General features: G+C 46.7%; 1 protein-coding gene across 1 annotated transcript in view; it reads right to left on the reverse strand.

The window, feature by feature from the left end:
• Positions 1-24,624, reverse strand: part of LOC135545699 (slit homolog 3 protein-like) — a 450,244-nt gene that overhangs the window by 81,053 nt on the left and 344,567 nt on the right. The window contains exons 22-26 of the mRNA XM_064973499.1: positions 18,271-18,403; positions 7,380-7,448; positions 7,024-7,095; positions 6,784-6,855; positions 2,924-2,995 (exon numbers count right to left, since the gene is read on the reverse strand). Of these exons, the coding sequence (XP_064829571.1) occupies positions 2,924-2,995; positions 6,784-6,855; positions 7,024-7,095; positions 7,380-7,448; positions 18,271-18,403 (418 nt within the window). The remainder of the gene's footprint in view (positions 1-2,923; positions 2,996-6,783; positions 6,856-7,023; positions 7,096-7,379; positions 7,449-18,270; positions 18,404-24,624) is intronic.

Below are 24,624 nucleotides of genomic sequence, written 5' to 3' on the forward strand. Positions count from 1 at the left end.
ACTCCTCTTTGGGTAGCCATGTCTTTTTATGTCTGCCGCTTTCTGCTGCCATCGGTGGTCACTCAGCCTGTACTTGGTAAGGATCTGTCTCTGCTTCGTATCTCTGACAGAGTAGAGATAATCAGCCAATTCTTATTCTCTGTTTAGGTCCAGATAGCAATTGCTCTAGAATGTTAAGGTTCTGTTGAAGACCTTCTATGTTTGATGATGGAAGTACCAAGTCATTAGTATATAGCAGGTATTTTACCTGTGTCAAATAGTGTGAGTCCTGGGGCTGCAGAATGGTCCAACATGTCTGCTAATTCATTGATATAAATGTTGAAAAGATTTGGACTCAAACTGCAGCCTTGTCTCACACTTTGACGTTGTGAAAAGAATTCTGTTCTTCGGTTTTTGATTTTTATTGCACACTTGTTTTCTGAGTACATACATTTGATTAAGTCCTTACCTTACCACCAAGCCCACTTTGGAGAACTTTGGAGAATAGCCCTTCGTGCCAAATAGAATAAAATGCTTTTTTAAAGTCAATAAATCAAGCAAAGATTTTGCCCTCTTTTTAGTGGTGGACATGTTTATTAATTAGTGTAAGAAAACTTTCCCAAGTTGCTGTTTACTCAAATTCCCCTGTAATTATTGGGGATTGATTTGTCTCCACTTTATTGAAATAGCTGAGAGGAGCCCGTGGTTCCAGACATCAGGGAAGCAGCCAGAAGTTATAACCACGTTGAACAATTTAAGCACAGCATTTTGCAACTCAGGTGTGCTGTTTTTCAGCATTTCATTTCTGATGTTGTTGAGACCACAAGCCTTCTTTGGTTTTATAGATTTGAGCTTTTCATTGAATTATTGTTGGGTTATTGATTCATTTAATGGGATTTTGGTTGTTTTTAATGACTGATTCAAGGACGTTCAACTTTTATTTCATTTCTAATTGGTTCTGTTGTAAGTCTTATTATGGGATGTTTTTATATAGATTATCAAAATAAGTTTTCCAAATTCCTTCATCTTGTCTGGCTAATTCCTGTGGCGTTGTCGTGCTTAATTTGTGTCCCACAACTGATTTTTGTCAATTGCGTTTTCAATGAAATGTTTTACTAAGGACATGTGCCACTGACTTTGAGTAAAGCCAGAGTGTCTACGTATGCGGATGACTTAACACGATACACGTCAGCTACTACAGCAACTGAAATGAATGCAACACTTAAAGAGCTGCAGTAAGCTTCAGAGTGGGTGGCAAGGAATACATTAGTCCTAAATATTTCTAAAACTAAAAGCATTGTATTTGGGACAAATCATTCACTAAACCCTAAATGTCAACTAAATAACCCTGGATTGTAAACTGTCATGGTCAAAACATATTGATGCAGTAATAGCTAAGATGGGGAGAAGTCTGTCTATAATAAAGTGATGCTCTGCCTTCTTAACAACACTATCAACAAGGCAGGTCCTACAGGCCCTAGTTTTGTCATACCTTGACTACTGTTCAGTCGTGTGCTCAGGTGCCACAAAAAATAACTTAACTAACTCTCTCTCTCTCTCTCTCTCTCTCTCACTCTCTCTCACTCTCTCTCACTCTCTCTCACTCTCTCTCACTCATTCCCCATCGCTCTCCCACTCTCGCTCCCCATCCCCTCTCTCATCTCTCTCTCCCCCCACTCTCTCTGGCCATCTCTCTCTCTCTCTCAGACACTCTCTCTCCCATTATTTCTCTCTCTCTCTTTCTCTCACTCCCCCTCTCTCTTCCCCCTTCTCTCTCTCCCCTTCTCTCTCTCACTTTCTCTCACTCCCTCTCTGCCCCCCTCGCTCTCTCACATACACTCTCTCTCTCACATACACTCTCTCTCTCACATACACTCTCTCTCTCACATACACTCTCTCTCTCACATACACTCACTCTCTCACATACACTCACTCTCTCACATACACTCACTCTCTCACATACACTCACTCTCTCACATACACTCACTCTCTCACATACACTCACTCTCTCACATACACTCACTCTCTCACATACACTCACTCTCTCACATCACTCACTCTCTCACATACACTCACTCTCTCACATACACTCACTCTCACATACTCTCACTCTCTCACATACACTCTCTCACTCTCTCACATACACTCTCTCACTCTCTCACATACACTCTCTCACTCTCTCACATACACTCTCTCACTCTCTCACATACACTCTCTCTCTCTACTCTCTCTCTCTCTCACTACACTCTCTCACTCTCTCACATACTCTCTCACTCTCTCACATACACTCTCTCACTCCCTCACATACACTCTCTCACTCTCTCACATACACTCTCTCACTCCCTCACATACACTCTCTCTCACTCTCTCTCTCTCTCTCTCTCTCTCTCTCTCTCTCTCTCTCTCTCTCTCTCTCTCTCTCTCTCTCTCTCTCTCTCTCTCTCTCTCTCTCTCTCTCTCTCTCTCTCTCTCTCTCTCTCTCTCTCTCTCTCTCTCTCTCTCTCTCTCTCTCTCTCTCTCTCTCTCTCTCTCTCTCTCTCTCTCTCTCCCTCTATCACTCTCTCTCTCACACACACACATTCTCACTCACAATCTCTCTCTGCCTCTCTCTCTTTCTCTCTCCTCCGCTCCCTCTCTCTCTCTCTCCCACCCGCTCTCTAACTCTCTCTCTCCCCCCTCTCCATCTCACTCTCTCTCCCCCCCTCTCACTCTCTGTCTCAAATATGTTCTGTGTGGCCTACTCTCCCAGCACAACACTGCTCTTTACTCGTGTTGAGTTTTCTGACACTTCACGTTTCACGAAGTCAAACAAGTAAAACGGATTCTACATTCTGCGGCAGTAGTGGGTCTGTGTGGGGAGGGGGGGTTGGTGTGTGAGTGAGAGAGATGTGTGTGTGCCTTTATTATTACTATTGTGAAAGACCTCACACAATTTCACACTCACAGATGAGACAGAGATGTCAAGTGGTTGAAGGTTCCCTCTGGTATAGTTGAAAGGTCGTTTCCGTGGAGAGTCCTGAAATAGATTGTAAACAAGGAGAGCGTGAGGGATAGGGGATTGTTGCCCCACACGCAGAGGGTCCCCAGGCAGCGTCCTAGTCTCCAGCCTTTAGCATGTGACTAACCCCAGTGGTGATCTGCCTCTCTGGGTTCACATTCCATTAGATGTCATTCAGAGAGAGAAACTGTATATAGACATAATATGACATTTGTAATGTTTTTATTATTATGGAACCTCTGAGTGTAATGTTTACTGTTCAGAGAGAGAGCGAGGGAGAGGGGGAGAGAGAAAGAGAGAGACAGAGGCAGAGAGAGATGAAAGAATGTGTGTGTGTGAGAGGGAGAGAGAGATAAAGAGAGACAGCGAGACAGAGACAGAGAATAAGAGAGAGAGACACTGCTTGGCCCTGTGGTGCTTTCCTAGCCCAGAACCTGTGGCGTATCTGCAGTCTGTTGTGTGTTTCAACAGTCACCCCCTGGCCCAAGTTAATAAGGAGTATTTTATCTGAACAGAGAAAGAAGAGTAGAAGAAGAAAGAGCGTTTAGCTTCTGTTCTCTATGTTTTATTTATTTGGAGTTGTTTTGGAGTCAGGGGTGAAAGGGAAGATGGATCACAAGCAGTCTGGGAGGTGGAGGGCCCATTTATCACACAGCACTCTGGATGGAGAGGGGGAGAGGGGGAGAGGAGGAGAGATGAGATGGGGGAGAGGAGAGAGGAAGAGAGGAAATAAGGGAAGAATAGGAAGAGAGGAGAGGAAGAGTGGGTATCATAGGGAGAGGAAGAGAGGGTATCATAGGGAGAGGAAGAGAGGAGAGGAAGAGAGGGTATCATAGGGAGAGGAAGAGAAGGTATCTTAGGGAGAGGAAGAGAGGAGAGGAGAGAGGATATCATAGGGAGAGGAATAGAGGTGAGAAAGAGAGGGTATCATAGGGAGAGGAAGACAGGAGAGGAGAGAGGTTATCATAGGGAGAGGAAAAGAGGCGAGAAAGAGAGAGTATCATAGGGAGAGGAAGAGAGGAGAGGAAGAGAGTAGAGGAAGAGTGGGTATCATAGGGAGAGGAAGAGAGGTGAAAAAGAGAGGGCATCATAGGGAGAGGAAGAGAGGAGAGGAAGAGAGGGTACCATAGGGAGAGGAAGAGAGGCGAGAAAGAGAGGGTATCATAGGAAGAGGAAGAGAGGAGAGGAAGAGAGGAGAGGAAGAGAGGGTATCATAGGGAGAGGAAGAGAGGCGAGAAAGAGAGGATATCATAGGGAGAGGAAGAGAGGAGAGGAAGAGAAGAGAGGAAGAGAGGGTACCATAGGGAGAGGAAGAGAAGAGAGGAAGAGAGGGTATCATAGGGAGAGGAAGAGAGGAGAGGAGAGGAAGAGAGGAAGAGAGGGTATCATAGGGAGAGGAAGAGAGGAGAGGAAGAGAGGAAGAGAGGGTATCATAGGGAGAGGAAGAGAGGAAGAGAGGGTATCATAGGGAGAGGAAGAGAGGAGAGGAAGAGAGGGTATCATAGGGAGAGGAAGAGAGGAGAGGAAGAGAAGAGAGGAAGAGAGGGTATCATAGGGAGAGGAAGAGAAGAGAGGAAGAGAGGGTATCATAGGGAGAGGAAGAGAGGAGAGGAGAGGAAGAGAGGAAGAGAGGGTATCATAGGGAGAGGAAGAGAGGAGAGGAAGAGAGGAAGAGAGGGTATCATAGGGAGAGGAAGAGAGGAGAGGAAGAGAGGGTATCATAGGGAGAGGAAGAGAGGAGAGGAGAGGAAGAGAGGAAGAGAGGGTATCATAGGGAGAGGAAGAGAGGAAGAGAGGGTATCATAGGGAGAGGAAGAGAGGAGAGGAAGAGAGGGTATCATAGGGAGAGGACGAGAGGAGAGGAGAGGAAGAGAGGAAGAGAGGGTAACATAGGGAGAGGAAGAGAAGAGAGGAAGAGAGGGTATCATAGGGAGAGGAAGAGAGGAGGAGAGGAAGAGAGGAAGAGGGTATCATAGGGAGAGGAAGAGAGGAGAGGAAGAGAAGAGAGGGTACCATAGGGAGAGGAAGAGAAGAGAGGAAGAGAGGGTATCATAGGGAGAGGAAGAGAGGAGAGGAGAGGAAGAGAGGAAGAGAGGGTATCATAGGGAGAGGCAGAGAGGAGAGGAAGAGAGGAAGAGAGGGTATCATAGGGAGAGGAAGAGAGGAAGAGAGGGTATCATAGGGAGAGGAAGAGAGGAGAGGAGAGGAAGAGAGGGTATCATAGGGAGAGGAAGAGAGGAGAGGAGAGGAAGAGAGGAAGAGAGGGTATCATAGGGAGAGGAAGAGAGGAAGAGAGGGTATCATAGGGAGAGGAAGAGAGGGTATCATAGGGAGAGGAAGAGAGGAGAGGAGAGGAAGAGAGGAAGAGAGGGTATCATAGGGAGAGGAAGAGAGGGTATCATAGGTAGAGGTAGAGAGGTGAGGAAGAGAGAGTCTCATTGGGAGAGGAAGAGAGGGTATCATAGGGAGAGGAAGAGAGGAGAGGAAGAGAGGATATCATAGGTAGAGGAAGAGAGGAGAGGAAGAGAGGGTATCATAGGGAGAGGAAGAGAGGAGAGGAAGAGAGGATATCATAGGTAGAGGAAGAGAGGAGAGGAAGAGAGGGTATCATAGGTAGAGGAAGAGAGGAGAGGAAGAGAGGATATCATATGGAGAGGAAGAGAGGAGAGGAGAGGAAGAGAGGAAGAGAGGGTATCATAGGTAGAGGAAGAGAGGAGAGGAAGAGAGGGTATCATAGGGAGAGGAAGAGAGGAGAGGAAGAGAGGGTATCATAGGGAGAGGAAGAGAGGAAGAGAGGGTATCATAGGGAGAGGAAGAGAGGAAGAGAGGGTATCATAGGTAGAGGTAGAGAGGTGAGGAAGAGAGAGTCTTATTGGGAGAGGAAGAGAGGGTATCATAGGGAGAGGAAGAGAGGAGAGGAAGAGAGGATATCATAGGTAGAGGAAGAGAGGAGAGGAAGAGAGGGTATCATAGGTAGAGGAAGAGAGGAGAGGAAGAGAGGATATCATATGGAGAGGAAGAGAGGAGAGGAAGAGAGGGTATCATAGGGAGAGGAAGAGAGGAGAGGAAGAGAGGGCATCATAGGGAGAGGAAGAGAGGAGAGGAAGAGAGGATATCATATGGAGAGGAAGAGAGGAGAGGAAGAGAGGATATCATATGGAGAGGAAGAGAGGAGAGGAAGAGAGGATATCATAGGGAGAGGAAGAGAGGAGAGGAAGAGAGGGTATCATAGGGAGAGGAAGAGAGGAGAGGAAGAGAGGATATCATATGGAGAGGAAGAGAGGAGAGGAAGAGAGGATATCATATGGAGAGGAAGAGAGGAGAGGAAGAGAGGATATCATAGGGGAGAGGAAGAGAGGAGAGGAAGAGAGGGTATCATAGGGAGAGGAAGAGAGGAGAGGAAGAGAGGGTATCATAGGGAGAGGAAGAGAGGGTATCGTATCATAGGACGAGGAAGAGAGGAGAGGAGAGGAAGAGAGGGTATCATAGGGAGAGGAAGAGAGGGTATCATAGGGAGAGGAAGAGAGGAAGAGAGGGTATCATAGGTAGAGGTAGAGAGGCGAGGAAGAGAGAGTCTCATTGGGAGAGGAAGAGAGGAGAGGAAGAGAGGAGAGGAAGAGAGGGTATTATAGGGAGAGGAAGAGAGGAAGAGAGGATATCATAGGGAGAGGAAGAGAGGAAGAGAGGGTATCATAGGTAGAGGTAGAGAGGCGAGGAAGAGAGAGTCTCATTGGGAGAGGAAGAGAGGAGAGGAAGAGAGGAGAGGAAGAGAGGGTATTATAGGGAGAGGAAGGAGCAACACTTACAAGAGACGCAGAGATTTAAGCCCATAGAATGCGTTTAGCGAGATGCACCGAATCTGGTTGTAACTCAGGATCCTGGGATTAAAATGAGGGCAGAGAGGAGACAGTTATAATGATGGGAACACAACACTGTGTGTGTGACTGTGTTATGACCATAAACGTGACTGAGGCCGCTGGTCACTGTGTCCAACCGGTCCAGTGCGGCCAGCAGGCAGGCCGTGGCTTGTTGTCATGGTAACTCACAGAGTGGCGAGCTGAGTCATGTTGCTGAAGGTCATGGAGGCCACAGTGTTGATGCTGTTGTTGCTCAGGTCGCTGTGTAATACCACACACACAACAGGACACAATATCACTACTGGGACAAACACCTTCAAAGTCAACAGAGACAATAGTGAACTGTCTGGCATAATAATATATTTATAAAGGACCTGAAGCCACTTACCATTTAATTTTAAACAAGGAAGGACATGAACACAACTGGTCAGTTTTTATGTTTCAATAAAGAATATAAATATCCTCTGCTTCAAATATGTAAATAAAATGGAGATGCTTTGGCATCGTTAACACCGTTTCTCTGATAGACCTGCTACAGTACATACACAAGAGACAGCTGCTTCAGACTGGACAGTTCTTTGGGAACAGATGTCAGGAGGTTTCCTTCCAGGTATCTGAAATGAGGAGGAAGGTAAAGACATTAGATCTCTCTCTTCTCTCTTGTTCTATACATGATTAAGGGTTCTTCAGTGGTAGAATTAGGTATATTTTATTTCCTGATGGAAATGCCCTGGTTTTGGTGGGGATGGCGACCCACATGGGGACGCCGTCACTGTCACTTCAACACGGATTTAGGTGTGTTACTGAAGCTACTGTCACTGTGGAGGAGTTTCTGGTCGCCGTAAGAGAGAAGGTAGGCAGCTTTTTTCTCCATCAACAAGGGTTACGATTTCGAATGTTACCGCCTGTTATTCCCAATGGGCTATTGGAGCGCGAGTTATTGCGGTTCGGGAAGTTTGCAAGTTTAATTCAAATTGTCCCGCTGGGATGAACAAACACCCGGCTCTGAAACAGGTTATGTAGTTTCTAACACCCGGCTCTGAAACAGGTTATGTCGTTTCTAACACCCGGCTCTGAAACAGGTTATGTAGTTTCTAACACCCGGCTCTGAAACAGGTTATGTAGTTTCTAACACCCGGCTCTGAAACAGGTTATGTCGTTTCTGTGACAGGTGTTTATGTTTTGGACTCACCGGAGCAGACTTTGGAGTTTGTTTAAAGTCAAATATGACAACAGATTGAATAAGGCTCATGCTAGTACGGGTAGTCAAAAGTGTTTGGAGTATAGGAATGTTGGCCATAAGCGACATGCTTGCCCGAAAAGGGAGAAGGCAGAGGGAGGGGCGCAGGTGTTCCTCGTAACACCTGGGCCCACTGATGTTGGGAGAGGTGGGCCGACAGTGGTAGAGCAGCTACAAGCATCTGTTGCTGAGGAACACGTTGTGTGTGTTGAGGGTACTGAGTTGAGGGTACTGAGTTGAGGGTACTGAGTTGAGGGTACTGAGTTGAGGGTACTGTTGAGGGTTTTGAACATCGAGTTGAGGGCTCTGAGTTGAACAGGTTGAGGGTACCGAGTTGAACACCCGAGTTGAGGGTAATGAGTTGAGGGTACTGAGTTGAGGGTACTGAGTTGAAACACTGAGTTGAGGGTAATGAGTTGAGGGTAATGAGTTGAGGGTACTGAACACCCTGAGTTGAACCGAGTTGATGTGAGGGTAATGAGTTGAGGGTAATGAGTTGAGGGTACTGAGTTTGATGAGTTGAGGGTAATGAGTTGAGGGTAATGAGTTGAGGGTAATGAGTTGAGGGTACTGAGTTGAGGGTACTGAGTTATAATGAGTTGAGGGTACTGAGTTGAGGGTAATGAGTTGAGGGTACTGAGTTGAGGGTTGAGTTGAGGGTACTGAGTTGAGGGTAATGAGTTGAGGGTACTGAGTTAAGGTAATGAGTTGAGGGTACTGAGTTGAGGGTAATGAGTTGAGGGTAATGAGTTGAGGGTAATGAGATGAGGGTACTGAGTTGAGGGTAATGAGTTGAGGGTAATGAGTTGAGGGTACTGAGTTGAGGGTACTGAGTTGAGGGTAATGAGTTGAGGGTACTGAGTTGAGGGTAATGAGTTGAGGGTACTGAGTTGAGGGTACTGAGTTGAGGGTACCGAGTTGAGGGTACCGAGTTGAGGGTAATGAGTTGAGGGTAATGAGTTGAGGGTACTGAGTTGAGGGTAATGAGTTGAGGGTAATGAGTTGAGGGTAATGAGATGAGGGTAATGAGTTGAGGGTACTGAGTTGAGGGTAATGAGTTGAGGGTACTGAGTTGAGGGTACTGAGTTGAGGGTACTGAGTTGAGGGTACTGAGTTGAGGGTAATGAGTTGAGGGTACTGAGTTGAGGGTAATGAGTTGAGGGTACTGAGTTGAGGGTAATGAGTTGAGGGTAATGAGTTGAGGGTAATGAGTTGAGGGTAATGAGATGAGGGTACTGAGTTGAGGGTAATGAGTTGAGGGTAATGAGTTGAGGGTACTGAGTTGAGGGTACTGAGTTGAGGGTAATGAGTTGAGGGTACTGAGTTGAGGGTACTGAGTTGAGGGTACTGAGTTGAGGGTACTGGGTTGCAGCTTGTACCAGAGGGGAACATAGTTTCTGATGTGCAGCAGAAACGTATTGCTGTAGGAGGTAAGGACAGATCTGGGGAACCATTTTCCCAGACTGGTGAGGAGATGACCATTATGAGTGATGGGGTACAGGAGGGGGTTCAAGTGGATCGAGTCACCCAGGTAGTAGAGGATATGTCCATTATGAGTGATGGGGTACAGGAGGGGGTTCAGGTGGATCTAGTCACCCAGGCAGTAGAGGAGATGTCCATTATGAGTGATGGGGTACAGGAGGGGGTTCAGGTGGATCTAGTCACCCAGGCAGTGGAGGAGATGTCCATTATGAGTGATGGGGTTCAGGAGGGGGTTCAGGTGGATCTAGTCACCCAGGCAGTAGAGGAGATGTCCATTATGAGTGATGGGGTACAGGAGGGGGTTCAGGTGGATCTAGTCACCCAGGTAGTAGAGGAGATGTCCATTATGAGTGATGGGGTACAGGAGGGGGTTCAGGTGGATCTAGTCTCCCAGGCAGTGGAGGAGATGTCCATTATGAGGTCACCCAGGCAGTAGAGGAGATGTCCATTATGAGTGATGGGGTACAGGAGGGGGTTCATTAGGATCTAGTCTCCCAGGCAGTGGAGGAGATGTCCATTATGAGGTCACCCAGGCAGTAGAGGAGATGTCCATTATGAGTGATGGGGTACAGGAGGGGGTTCAGTAGGATCTAGTCACCCAGCTAGTAGAGGAGATGTCCATTATGAGTGACGGGGTACAGGAGGGGGTTCAGTAGGATCTAGTCACCCAGGTAGTAGAGGAGATGTCCATTATGAGTGATGGGGTTCACGAGGGGGTTCAGTAGGATCTAGTCTCCCAGGCAGTGGAGGAGATGTCCATTATGAGTGATGGGGTTCAGGAGGGGGTTCAGTAGGATCTAGTCACCCAGGTAGTAGAGGAGATGTCCATTATGAGTGATGGGGTACAGGAGGGGGTTCAGTAGGATCTAGTCACCCAGGTAGTAGAGGAGATGTCCATTATGAGTGATGGGGTACAGGAGGGGGTTCAGGTGGATCTAGTCTCCCAGGCAGTGGAGGAGATGTCCATTATGAGTGATGGGGTTCAGGAGGGGGTTCAGGTGGATCTAGTCACCCAGGCAGTGGAGGAGATGTCCATTATGAGTGATGGGGTTCAGGAGGGGGTTCAGTAGGATCTTGTCTCCCAGGCATTGGAGGAGATGCCCGGTATGAGTGATGGTGTGCAAGTGGGGAGTGTTGAGAGGGATGTGGAAGAGGGCAGTCAGGGGTCTGTGGCCTCAGTTGAGGAGGATCAGGAGAAGGATCTGGACATTTCTGATATCCCTGTCGACACGATAGCAGCTGGCGATGACTCAATTTACAATCTAGAGGTAAAGGGGTTCCTGGACCAGACTTTTGGCAAATGTCTAAAATTATCAGATTTTTTTTATGTTGATAAAGTTTGTGAGGTCAGCTGTGGTGTTACAGAAGATGGTGGGGTTAGACCAGTTGAGTGTGAAGAAGCGTTTCTGCTACTGCCGTCATGGCAGCAAAAGGTAGTGGGAAACGGGGTAAGGTTGAGATACAATTTAAACAATGATGATTATCATGCCTCATAGGGTGCTTTTCTCTCTTTGTCTGTTTTCTCTGTGGTTTCTTCTGTTTTTCCTTCCCTTTTCTATATGGAGGTACGAAGGGTAGGTTCTCTCAATATTAATAAAACAAAAAATAATCTATTTAACCTTTATTTAACTAGGCAAGTCAGTTAAGAACAAATTGTTATTTACAATTATGGCCTACACCGGCTAAACCCGGACGACGCTGGGCCAATTGTGCTCCGCCCTATGGGACTCCCAATCACGGCCGGAGGATTTAGCCTGGAATCAAACCAGTAGGGTTGGAAGGTTAGACAGGTTATGTGTATCTAATCACTACTGTAGTAGGGTTGGGAGGTTAGACAGGTTGTATGTATCTGATCACTACTGTAGTAGGATTGGAAAGTTAGACAGGTTGTATGTATCTGATCACTACTGTAATAGGGTTGGAAGGTTAGACAGGTTGTATGTATCTGATCACTACTGTTGTATGGTTGGAAGGTTAGACAGGTTGTATGTATCTGATCACTATTGTAGTAGGGTTTGGAGGTTAGACAGGTTAGACAGGTTGTATGTATCTGATCACTACTGTAGTAGGGTTGGAAGGTTAGACAGGTTGTATGTATCTGATCACTACTGTAGTAGGGTTGGAATGTTAGACAGGTTGTATGTATCTGATCACTACTGTAGTAGGGTTGGAAGGTTAGACAGGTTGTATGTATCTGATCACTACTGTTGTATGGTTGGAAGGTTAGACAGGTTGTATGTATCTGATCACTACTGTAGTAGGGTTGGAAGGTTAGACAGGTTGTATGTATCTGATCACTACTGTAGTAGGGTTGGAAGGTGTGACATTACTCCTGTGGGTTTTTCCATATTGTTACTGTTGATATTCACCTGTCCTGTCCACAAAGGTCGTCACCTTATTGGTATTTTAATGTTAAGTTATTACATGTCGCCATGTTTTGTGAAATGTTTTGGGACAAATGGAGGGTTATTCAATAGCATTTGGAGTCCTTGAGACAATGGGGGGAGGTTGGGAAAGCCCAAATACATCTGTTTTGTCAACAGTATACTGCTCTGTCTAGTATTGAAGTTTAAGAGTTAAGAGACTATCAGGGCCCTTGAAGAGGACATCAAATCTATGGAATTTAAGTTGCTCACTCAAAATGACCCCAGACTAGTCATGATCTTACAGGACAAGAGAAATGAACTGAGTCTGTTTTTACATGAAATAGTGAAGGGTGCCTTGATTAGGTCTAGCTTTGCTACCTTCAAGGATATGGATGCTCCAAGCGCTACCCAGGGCAGTCGACATTGCAGCGTAAACAGATGGTCTACCTTGGTCTCCCTGATGGGAAGGTGACCACGGATGACGGAGAGGTGCGCCAACATGCCGTGGATTTCTACTGTGCCTTCTATAAGGCGGACGATTGTGATCCTCTGTTTATTGAACAGTTGTTACATGGAATTTCTCAATTGGGCAGAATATAAAATGATATCTAAGTGTCTCTCAAACAGGTTGAAATAATATCTGGGGCTTTTGGTCCACAAGAACCAGTCTTTTTGTTTACCTGACCGCTCAATTGTTGATAACTTGTTTCTGATAAGAGATGTTTTAGACAAACTGTCTGATGTGAATGTGGGTTTACGTTCTTTGGATCAGGAGAAGGCTGACCGTGTGGACCACCAGCACTTGTTCAAAACAATGAAAGCCTTTGGGTTTGGGGATGTTATTTTTGTCCTCGATGAGTTTACTGTATACTGGGGCCTCATGTATGGTGAAAGTGGAGGGTGATTTGAGCTGCCCCATCCCCGTCCATAGGGGTATTAGGCAGGGATACCCAATTTCAGGACAGCTATATTGTCTGGCAATTGAACCAATGCTCTTATTTTTTAAGAGTGAGGCTTACTGGTTTCTCTGAGCCAGGGGATATGAAGAATCCAAGACAGCACTGTCTGAGTATGCAGATGACCTGACAGTTTTATTATTTTATTAGATTGGAAGAAGACTTTGTTTTTTTTTCTAGGCTCCGATGTCTTTCAAAAAAAGATCTGGGAGGGTGTATGGAGAAGGTGTGTGCCAGATTGTCTAGGTGGAAATGGGTGCTACCCCAGCTGTCTTATAGGGGAAGGGTGCTGGTGCCAATAACCTAGCCGCCTCTACCCTGTAGCACAGACTAATGATTTTACAGCCACCGCGGGGCCTGATACAACAGCTTCAGAGGACCCTTTTCAATTTATTTTGGTCTGGACAACATTGGACTAATGCTGCAGCCCTGTACCTGCCGCTGCATGAGGGTGGGCAAGGCTTGGTGGACATTTCTTCTAGGATCATGGCTTTCCGGCTTCAAGCAGCCCAGAGACTGTTGTACAGTGAAGGTTCAAGCAGACCAGAGACTGTTGTACAGTGAAGGTTCAAGCAGCCCAGAGACTGTTGTACAGTGAAGGTTCAAGCAGCCCAGAGACTGTTGTACAGTGAAGGTTCAAGCAGCCCATAGACTGTTGTACAGTGAAGGTTCAAGCAGCCCAGAGACTGTTGTAGAGTGAAGGTTCTAGCAGCCCAGAGACTGTTGTACAGTGAAGGTTGTAGCTAGGTCGATGTAGCCTACATATTGATGAGGAGAGCAAGCTAAGCCAAGCACCTTTTCCTCTTAAAGCTAGAGGGGTTTGTCTGGCCTGATATCTTTCTATTAGTCTGTTATGCAGGCTTGGAGAGTTTTCAATATGTCTCGTAAGGCCGGCACGCCACCAGGGATGTGGTTTTTTAAAGTGGTGGATAAATACCCTATTTTCATAATTGAGTAAAGGTAAAGATACTTTAACAGAAAATTACTCCATTAAAATACTACTTGAGTAAAAGTATAAAAGTTTTTGGTTTTAAATATACTTAAGTATCAAAAGTAAATGTATTTGCTAAAATATACTTAAGAATCAAAAGTAAATGTAATTGCTAAAATATACTTAAGTATCAAAAGTAGAAGTAAAAGTATAAATTATTTTAAATTCCTTACATAAAGCAAACCAGACAGCATCATCTTCTTGTTTTGTTTAATTAGCCAGGGGAACACTCCAATACTCAGACATCATTTACAAACTAAGCATGTGTTTAGTAAATCCGACAGATTAGAGGCAGTAGGCATGACCAGGGATGTTTTCTTGATAAGTGTGTGAATTGGACCATTTTATGTCCTGCTAAGCATTCAAAATGTAACGAGTACTTTTGGGTGTCAGGCAAAATGTCTGGAGTAAAAAGTACATTATTTTCTTTAGAAATGTAGTGAAGTAAAAGTAAAAGTTGTCAAAAATATAAATAGTAAAGTAAAGTACAGATACCCCAAAAAATGACTTAAGTAGTACTTTAAAGTATTTTTTACTTATGTTCTTTACTCCACTGCTTTTTTATAACACAGTCCCGTGCTCTGGGTTCAGCCAGCCTATGTTCATGCCTGTTAGGTGTGGGGTGTACCAAGCTGGATATTTCTGATGCAGATTAGGAGCAGATTGTTGGAGGAGCTGGGAGAAAGAGCAGGGATCTGATCATCTCGCCTACTGAGGAAGGTCGTAGGTGAGGTCTGCGATTCCTTGCCAGTATGATGTGTTCCCTGCACTGATTGTTAGTGGTGCGATGGGGGCATTAGAGGAGGACGTGGGGATGCTGCTTTCCTTCCATACCCCGGAGCTGGGGGAGTTCAAGGAGGTGGGGATGCTGCTTTCCTTCCATACTCCGGCGCTGGGGGAGTTCAAGGAGGTGGGGATGCTGCTTTCCTTCCATACCCCGGCGCTGGGGGAGTACAAGGAGGTGGGGATGCTGCTTTCCTTCCATACCCCGGAGCTGGGGGAGTACAGGGAGGTGGGGATGCTGCTTTCCTTCCATACCCCGGAGCTGGGGGAGTTCAAGGAGGTGGGGATGCTGCTTTCCTTCCATACCCCGGCGCTGGGGGAGTTCAGGAGGTGGGGATGCTGCTTTCCTTCCATACCCCGGAGCTGGAGGACTTCAGGGAGGTGGGGATGCTGCTTTCCTTCCATACCCCGGAGCTGGGGGAGTTCAGGGAGGTGGGGATACTGCTTTCCTTCCATACCCCGGAGCTGGGGGAGTTCAGGGAGGTGGGGATGCTGCTTTCCTTCCATACCCCTGGAGCTGGGGGAGGTCAGGGAGGTGGGGATGCTGCTTTCCTTCCATACCCCTGGAGCTGGGGGAGGTCAGGGAGGTGGGGATGCTGCTTTCCTTCCATACCCCTGGAGCTGGGGGAGGTCAGGGAGGTGGGGATACTGCTTTCCTTCCATACCCCGGAGCTGGGGGAGGTCAGGGAGGTGGGGATGCTGCTTTCCTTCCATACCCCGGAGCTGGAGGAGTTCAGGGAGGTGGGGATGCTGCTTTCCTTCCATACCCCAGAGCTGGGGGAGGTCAGGGAGGTGGGGATGCTGCTTTCCTTCCATACCCCGGAGCTGGGGGAGTTCAGGGAGGTGGGAAAGAAGGCCATGTACAGAACATGTGGAGAAGTGTCCCATGCCTCTTCCCTGGAAGGGTTCAAATGGACGAGGTGGGCAGGTGTGTTTGGTCCAGGTGCCTCCCCAAAAGGCTGTTGGCGATCATTATATAAACTGCCTATTGACAAGAGGACAGCTGACCTCCAATGGAGGATAATACACGGAGCTATAGCCACCAACATGCATCTGGTACACCTGGATCCTACTGTTGGGGAGGGGTGTCCATTCTGTGCTGAGTATGAAACTCTGGCACATCTCTTCTGACAGTGTCCCAGGTTGGTGGGGATGATTGACCTGATCACGAGTTGGTTCTCAACTCTGGGAGAGGTTTTCTCTTCCCAACGGTTTATATTTGGGCCAAAGTCCAGGTTTAGTCGAGGGTCTGTAGTTGTCTTACTGAACTTTGTATCAGGGGCAGCTAAATTAGCAATCTGGAAGACACGGAAGAACAGTATTCGGGGACAGGGGTCTGTGGGTGTGGTGGGCATGCTGGAGGGGATGTTGGCAGCGAGACTGAGGGTTGAGTTTTCCTATGACAAACTGGTTAATAACATTGGGCTGTTTATGAGCATATGGGGTCTACAGAAGTTGTTGTGGAGGAAGATTTAGTGTTGTGTTTTTAATTGATGTGTAACCATGGTTTTGTTTGAGTGTTTATTGTTCCCAGATCCAATAAAGATGTTTTAAATCTCTCTCTCTCTCTGATGGTAAAGAGCCCAGGCAGTGTGGTGTTAATGCAGAAGTTTCTCAGTGTACCACCTCAGTCTCCCTGGACCACTGGGTTGTTTGGTGGTGATGAACATCCCCGGTAAAACCACGACTGATATGCCTCATTGACCTTCAGCTATGGAGCTATTTTTTAAATTGAACCTTTATTTAACTAGGCGAGTCAGTTAAGAACAAATTCTTATTTACAATGACGGACTAGGAACAGTGGGTTAACTGCCTTGTTCATGGGCAGAACAACAGATTTTTACCTTGTCAGCTCAGGGATTCAATCTAGCAATCTTTCAGTTACTGGCCCAACGCTCTAACCACTAGGCTACCTGCCACCCCTATGGGCACCCGCCCTGACCTGGCCTCACCCTAACCTTACCCCAACCTCACCCAGCCTTACCCCAACCTCACCCAGCCTTACCCCAACCTCACCCAGCCTTACCCCAACCTCACCCAGCCTTACCCCAACCTCACCCAGCCTTACCCCAACTTCACCCAGCCTTACCCCAACCTCACCCAGCCTTACCCCAACCTCACCCAGCCTTACCCCAACCTCACCCAGCCTTACCCCAACCTCACCCAGCCTTACCCCGGCCTCACCCAGCCTTACCCCGGCCTCACCCAGCCTTACCCCAAACTCACCCAGCCTTACCCCAACCTCACCCAGCCTTACCCCAACCTCACCCAGCCTTACCCCAACCCCACCCAGCCTTACCCCAACCTCACCCAGCCTTACCCCAACCTCACCCAGCCTTACCCCAAACTCACCCAGCCTTACCCCGGCCTCACCCAGCCTTACCCCAACCTCACCCAGCCTTACCCCAACCTCACCCAGCCTTACCCCCGGCCTCACCCAGCCTTACCCCAACCTCACCCAGCCTTACCCCGTCCTCACCCAGCCTTACCCCAACCTCACCCAGCCTTACCCCAACCTCACCCAGCCTTACCCCAAACTCACCCAGCCTTACCCCAACCCCCGGCCTCACCCAGCCTTACCCCAACCTCACTCAGCCTTACCCCAACCTCACCCAGCCTTACCCCAACCTCACCCAGCCTTACCCCAAACTCACCCAGCCTTACCCCGGCCTCACCCAGCCTTACCCCAACCTCACCCAGCCTTACCCCAATCTCACCCAGCCTTACCCCAAACTCACCCAGCCTTACCCCAGCCTCACCCAGCCTTACCCCAACCTCACCCAGCCGTACCCCAATCTCACCCAGCCTTACCCCAAACTCACCCAGCCGTACCCCGGCCTCACCCAGCCTTACCCCAACCTCACCCAGCCTTACCCCTCCCTCACCCAGCCTTACCCCAACCTCACCCAGCCTTACCCCAAACTCACCCAGCCTTACCCCGGCCTCACCCAGCCTTACCCCAAACTCACCCAGCCTTACCCCGGCCTCACCCAGCCTTACCCCAAACTCACCCAGCCTTACCCCGGCCTCACCCAGCCTTACCCCAACCTCACCCAGCCTTACCCCAAACTCACCCAGCCTTACCCCGGCCTCACCCAGCCTTACCCCGGCCTCACCCAGCCTTACCCCAAACTCACCCAGCCTTACCCCGGCCTCACCCAGCCTTACCCCAAACTCACCCAGCCTTACCCCAACCTCACCCAGCCTTACCCCAACCTCACCCAGCCTTACCCCAACCTCACCCAGCCTTACCCCAAACTCACCCAACCCCAACCCCACCCAGCCTTACCCCAACCTCACCCAGCCTTACCCCGGCCTCACCCAGCCTTACCCCAACCTCACCCAGCCTTACCCCAACCTCACCCAGCCTTACCCCAACCTCACCCAGCCTTACCCCAACCTCACCCAGCCTTACCCCAACCTCACCCAGCCTTACCCCGGCCTCACCCAGCTGATGACGACTAGTACTCTGAATAACAAAGAGCACAGACCAAGACTAGCTAGCCGGAGGACGTGTGTGTGTGTGTGTGTGTGTGTGTGTGTGTGTGTGTGTGTGTGTGTGTGTGTGTGTGTGTGTGTGTGTGTGTGTGTGTGTGTGTGTGTGTGTGGGTGACTCACAGCTCGGTGGTGTCCTTGGGTATGCCCTTGGGCAGAATGCGTAGCCCCCGGTTACTGCAGCGCACAATTGTGTCTGAGCATGTGCATGACTCTGGGCAGCTTGACACTGGAAAACATACATTCTCCTCAGTGCCTGCAGAGAGAGAGGAAGAAATAACGAGAGAGAGAGAGAGAGAGAGAGAGAGAGAGAGAGGGGGAGAGAGAGTGAGTGAGAGAGGGGGAGAGAGAGTGAGAGAGAGAGAGAGAGAGAGAGAGAGAGAGAGAGAGAGAGAGAGGGAGAAAGAGGGGGGGAGAGGGGGAGAAAGAGGGGGGAGAGGGGGAGAGAGAAAGGGAGAGAGAAAGGGAGAGAGGGAGGGAAGAGAGAGAGAGGATAGAGGGGGAGGGAAGGGAGGGAGAGATAGAGGGGAAGAGAGGGGGAGAAATAAAGGGAGGGAAGAGAGACAGAGATTGGATAAAGGGGAAGAGAGAGAGGGGGAGAGAGAGGGAAGGAAGGAATCAAGGAAGGAATCAAGGAATCAAGGAATCAAGGAAGGAATCAAGGAAGGAAGGAAGGAAGGAAGGAAGGAAGGAAGGAAGGAAGGAAGGAAGGAAGGAAGGAAGGAAGGAAGGAAGACAGAGATGAAATATGATTATAAATTACATCACATTCCACTCACATTAGAGGAGAAGCTAAGGAGGGGAGTGTACAAAATAGTTAATGATAGACATTTCACAACCTGGCAACAGTGCCAGAACTTGCCCCTTTGAAAGTGGAACTCTATAAATGAAGCCTAAATTGATCGAGAATCTGATAATTGCACCACCATATCCTAAATCTCTCAGCCAGTTGCCTGCCTAGTGGGAGGACCTTTTTGGGGGCTACCGAGTGTAGCAGCGGTTTGATTCCAGGCTGTATCACAACCGGACGTGATTGGGAGTCCCATAGGGTGGCGCACAATTGGCCCAGCGTAGTCCGGGTTAGGGTGTGGCAAGGGTTAGGCCGTCATTGTAAATAAGAATTTGTTCTTAATTAACTGACTTGCCTGGTTAAATAAAGGTTAAATAAAAAAATACCAATATTACAAAAAAACTGGAGATCTGGCACATAATATTGCTCTTGGCCTGAGTCTTCCTGCATTTTCCTCTTTCCTTAGCTCCCTCCCTCCACCCCCCAAGCAGCTTTAATCTAAGGCCTGATAGATGATATATGTAAAGGCTTGAATTGAGACATTAATGGAAGGTAATGACGTCTGAAGTCTGCTCAACAATAACCCACAGCACTGGTTGGGTCTGGGTCAGGGTCTGGCTTGGCTGATGCAGCCTGTCTGTAGAGGACTAGGGGCTGGATGGAGGGAGGGAGCCGAAATGCTGACTTGTTGATTGGGGGACCTCAAATCTCCCACTAATGAAGACATAAAACAGTCTAAAAACAGGACGTCAGTGAGTGTCATTGTAGCTGCAGCAATGTGGACCTTGAGGTGGAGGGATACAGAGTGCCCTAAATCCTCCTCCTGCTCCCTCCTACTTAGCATGTAGCATTGAGGGCTAAATGAAAGACCACCTATGGCTTCCAGCTACAGATACAGTGCCTTCAGAAAGTATTCATACCCCTTGACTTTTTCCACATGTTGTTGTGTTACAGCCAGAATTTAAAATGGATTACATTTGAGATTTTGTGTCCCTGGCCTACACACAATACCCCATGATGTCAAAGTGGAATTATGTTTTTGGCAATGTTTACAAAATAATAAAAAATGAAAGGCTGAAATGTCTTGAGTCAATAAGTATTCAACCCCTTTGTAAACATGTGCTTAACCAGTCACATAATAAGTTGCATGGACTCACTCTATGTGCAATAATAGTGTTTAACATGATTTTTGAATGACTACCTCATCTCTATACGCCACACATAAATTTATCTGTAAAGTCCCTGAGTCGAGAAGTGATTTTGAAACACAGTTTCAACCATAAAGATCAGTGAGGTTTTCCAATGCTTCGAAAGAAGGGCACCTATTGGTTAAAAAAAATCAGACATTGAATATCCCTTTGAGCATGGTGAAGTTATTAATTACACTTTGGATGGTGTATCAATACACCCAGTCACTACAAAGATACAGGCATCCTCCCTAACTTAGTTGTCGGAGAGGAAGGAAACCGCTCAGTGATTTCACCATGACACCAATGGGGACTAAAAAACAGTTTGTTTAATGGCTGTGAAAGGAGAAAACATGATTTGTCTCCTTTCTGTTTTCTCTCGAACAGGGATTCTATCCAACTTTTTTAAGGTACATCGGGGGAAAAAAATCATGACGATAGGCCTGAATGAAACTTCCCAAATGTTGACAAAACAAAATCCGCTAGACACGCTGGGATCTTTTTGTGTTGGTAAAATGTACTATGCTGGAAATGTAGGTGGAAACTATTTTATGTGCAAATATTGATTTAATATCAAAGTAAACTTGGAGTTACGTGATGACATGCTGTGTGGTTTTCCCAGTATGACTTGTTGGGAGAGCATGCAGTTTATTAGGCTACAGATGAAAGAAGTTATGATGAACTTCACAGGGTGGTGAAAGTACAGGGTGATGAACTTCACAGGGTGTTGAAAGTACAGGGTGATGAACTTGATGCTCCTTTCCAATAAATATAAAAATGTATATGTGTATTTTAACCCAATGATGGTAGAATTGAAGAAGTTTAAGCTTCCTATCAATCATTGTTTTTAAAACCAGGGATGTATTCATTATGGAAACCGTTTACCATTTAAGAACCAAACGGAAGCAAACAGAGCAAAACTAGAGGTAGGTCCCTCCCTGTTTTGTTTCATTTGCTTCAGTTTAAGAAACGTTTTGCAACAGAATCGACGTAATGAATACGCCCCCAGTGGACAGCTAGTGAAAAATGCGCTCTTGCAACAGCTGCATAGTGCTGATCCCAGCGTATGGAATAAAAGTTTGAGTTCCTCCCTTCTAAACTCCCCTGTGGTATTGTGCTCCATACTGTCAACAACTAGTTTCATTTAAGAAGACCAGGAATGTGGCTTTTATCGCTCCATCAATTTGTACTGATTCCCAAAAAATTCCATGGGCATAACAGACTTGCTCAAACTCACACACTTTTGATAGACTTAAACAGCTGCTAATGATCATGATATCAAAGTGTCACAAACAAAAATGTCAACAATAGGCCTATAGAAAATGCATCATATGGCATACATTTGCAAATAACAAATCTCGGTAGTGCTCAAAGCATGCAGTTCCATAAGAGCAGCATTTCCTTTTCAACTCGAAGCGATGAGCCCAATCAGTCCTCCATGACAACACAATCACAAGCAACAGTGTAGGCTAATTAGTCCTTCGTTTTGGGGTTATGTTCAGGTTGAACAATTTGGCTAATGTATATTTCCAAGTCCTATTTTTGAAGATCGAGGGGTAATTGGAATGATAGAAAATCTGATACAGTTATTTTTAAAATCTTTTTGATTATAGCCTAATCATCTGTAGTATAAAGCAATGGGCTAGAAGAAGCCTACATGACCTATAACTTATAACTTTTAAAGTGAAATGCTACAAACATTTATGGGCAGCTATGTAAACACTAACATTGATTTGTCCTGCAATTGGTAATATACATTTTTGTCTTCTTCTAATGCCTCTTAAGCAGGTTGACGTTTATTGGGAAGAGTCTTGTCCTTGAGGCAGAACTGAGTGATTTCCACTAGATGGACCAGCTGCAAAATCAAAATGTGCTATATTGTAAAAATAAGTTCTGTAAACAAAAATGTGCTTTTTGGTCTTAATTTAAGGTTAAGGTTAGGCACTAGGGTTAGCAGTGTGGTTAAGATTAGGGTTAAGTTTAAAATCAGATTTTATGACTGTGGCTGTGCCAGCTAAACCTTGTGGCTCTTTACAATACTGAAATTACAATACTGAGTTTAATTATTCCAAAAGTTATGTTACTAATTACAATTTTGGACAGGTACAGTAACTAGTAACTGTAACAGATTATATTTAGAAAGTAACCAACCTAACCCTGACAATACCAACCTAACTGACAAGAGTGAAAAGAAGGAAGCCTGAACAGAATATAAATATTCCTAAACATGCATCCTGTTTACAAGGCATTGAGGTAATGCTGCAAAACATGTGGCAACGTAATTAACATTTTGTTCTGAATACAAAGTGTTATGTTTGGGGAAAATCCAATACAACACATTACTGAGTACCACTCTCCATATTTGCATAGAGGTGGCTACATCATGTTATAGGTATGCTCGTAATCATGAAGGACTGGGAGCTTTCCAGGATGAAAAATGTACGGAACGGAGCTAAAATCCTAGAGGATTTTGGATCAGTCTGCTTCCCACCAGCCACCGGGAGATGAATTCACCTTTCAGCAGGAAAATAACCGAAATCACAAGGCCAAATCTACACTGGAGTTGCTTCCCAAGAAGACAGTGAATTTTCCGGAGTGACCAGTTTTCACTTAAATCTGCTTGAAAATCTATAGCAAGACTCGAAAATGGTTGTCTAGCAATGATCAACAATCAATTTGACAGAGCTTGAATATTTTTCTTAAAGAATAATGTCCAAATATTTTACAATCCAGGTGTTCAAAGCTCTTAGAGACACCCTTAGCTGATGTCGCTGCCGAAGGTGATTGTACATGTATTGACGCAGGGGTGTGAATACTTATGTAAATGAGATATTTCTGTATTTCATTTTCAATAAATGTGTACAAATTTCTAAAAACATGTTTTCACATTGTCACTATGGGGTATTGTGTGTGTAGATTGGTGAGAAAAAAAATGCTTAGTCAATTTTGAATTCAGTCTGTAACACAACAAAATGCTGAATAATTCAAGGGGTATGAATATTTTCTGAAGCCAATGTAGCCGAACAAATTAAGCTAGTGTAGCTCCTCTAGTGAAACTCTATATCTACTGTATAACTTGGCTGTCTGGGACTTATATAGAATGTACCAAATTATTACAACTCACAAGTGAATTGACTATATGAGAAGATTTTTGGAGCTAATCCCTATAGTCCTTAAGAGTAGAAGTGCTATTTTCCCAAGAGCCCGGTACATTTGACAAGAGGCCCACTGTGTGTGAGAGAGAGAGAGAGAGAGAGAGAGAGAGAGAGAGAGAGAGAGAGAGAGAGAGAGGCAGCTAGTCCTGCGCTCGACCAGACAGAAGCCAAAGCGCATTTCCTTTCTGGTGTAAATTTTTACGGCCATAGTTCAGTTCCTTGGGCTTCCATCTCCCTCACTCTGCCTAGGGGAAATGACCGAGTCCCCATAAAAATCACACTGACATGAGATAATGTGGTCGCCCACGGTTACTGTTCCATTGGTCTTCACACTCCCTACAACCTAGCCCTGGCCCCTGTTCTGTCAGATACAGGAGTTAATAGCTATGTGGGTGGACAGTGTGTGTGTGTCTGTGTGTGTGTGTGTGAGAGAGAGAGTGTGTGTCCCACATGCCGTAGACTACAGGAGGACAGAGTCATGGAGGGGAGGAGGTTGTGTAGATGGTCTTGGGCCTATGCCTAGTAACAGGTGGAAGCAGTAGATTTCGTGGCGCATTTTACACAGCCAGTGGAATTTGATGGGAAGTGGATATGAACGGCTTGTAGATGGATGTAGATGGAGAGGTGTGACAGTAGCTAAGACAGAAATAGAACAATGAGTCTAAAAGTCAGAACCAGGGGCCCTGGACACAAAGCCTGCTGTCATAAGACCCTTCACATAGAGCCTGCCCCAGAACCAGGGGCCCTGGACACAAAGCCTGCTGTCATAAGACCCTTCACATAGAGCCTGCCCCAGAACCAGGGGCCCTGGACACAAAGCTTGCTTTCATAAGACCCTTCACATAGAGCCTGCCCCAGAACCAGGGGCCCTGGACACAAAGCTTGCTGTCATAAGACCCTTCACATAGAGCCTGCCCCAGAACCAGGGGCCCTGGACACAAAGCTTGCTGTCATAAGACCCTTCACATAGAGCCTGCCCCATAACCAGGGGCCCTGGACACAAAGCCTGCTGTCATAAGACCCTTCACATAGAGCCTGCCCCAGAACCAGGGGCCCTGGACACAAAGCTTGCTTTCATAAGACCCTTCACATAGAGCCTGCCCCAGAACCAGGGGCCCTGGACACAAAGCTTGCTGTCATAAGACCCTTCACATAGAGCCTGCCCAAGAACCAGGGTCCCTGGACACAAAGCCTGCTGTCATCAGACCCTTCACATAGTGCCTGCCCCAGAACCAGGGGCCCTGAACACAACTGTTGTTATAAGACCCTTCACATAGAGCCTGCCCCAGAGCCAGGGGCCCTGGACACAAAGCCTGCTGTCATAATACCCTTCAAATAGAGCCTG

This window comes from Oncorhynchus masou, chromosome 9 (assembly GCF_036934945.1).
Source record: "Oncorhynchus masou masou isolate Uvic2021 chromosome 9, UVic_Omas_1.1, whole genome shotgun sequence".
Classification (NCBI taxonomy): Eukaryota; Metazoa; Chordata; class Actinopteri; order Salmoniformes; family Salmonidae; genus Oncorhynchus; species Oncorhynchus masou.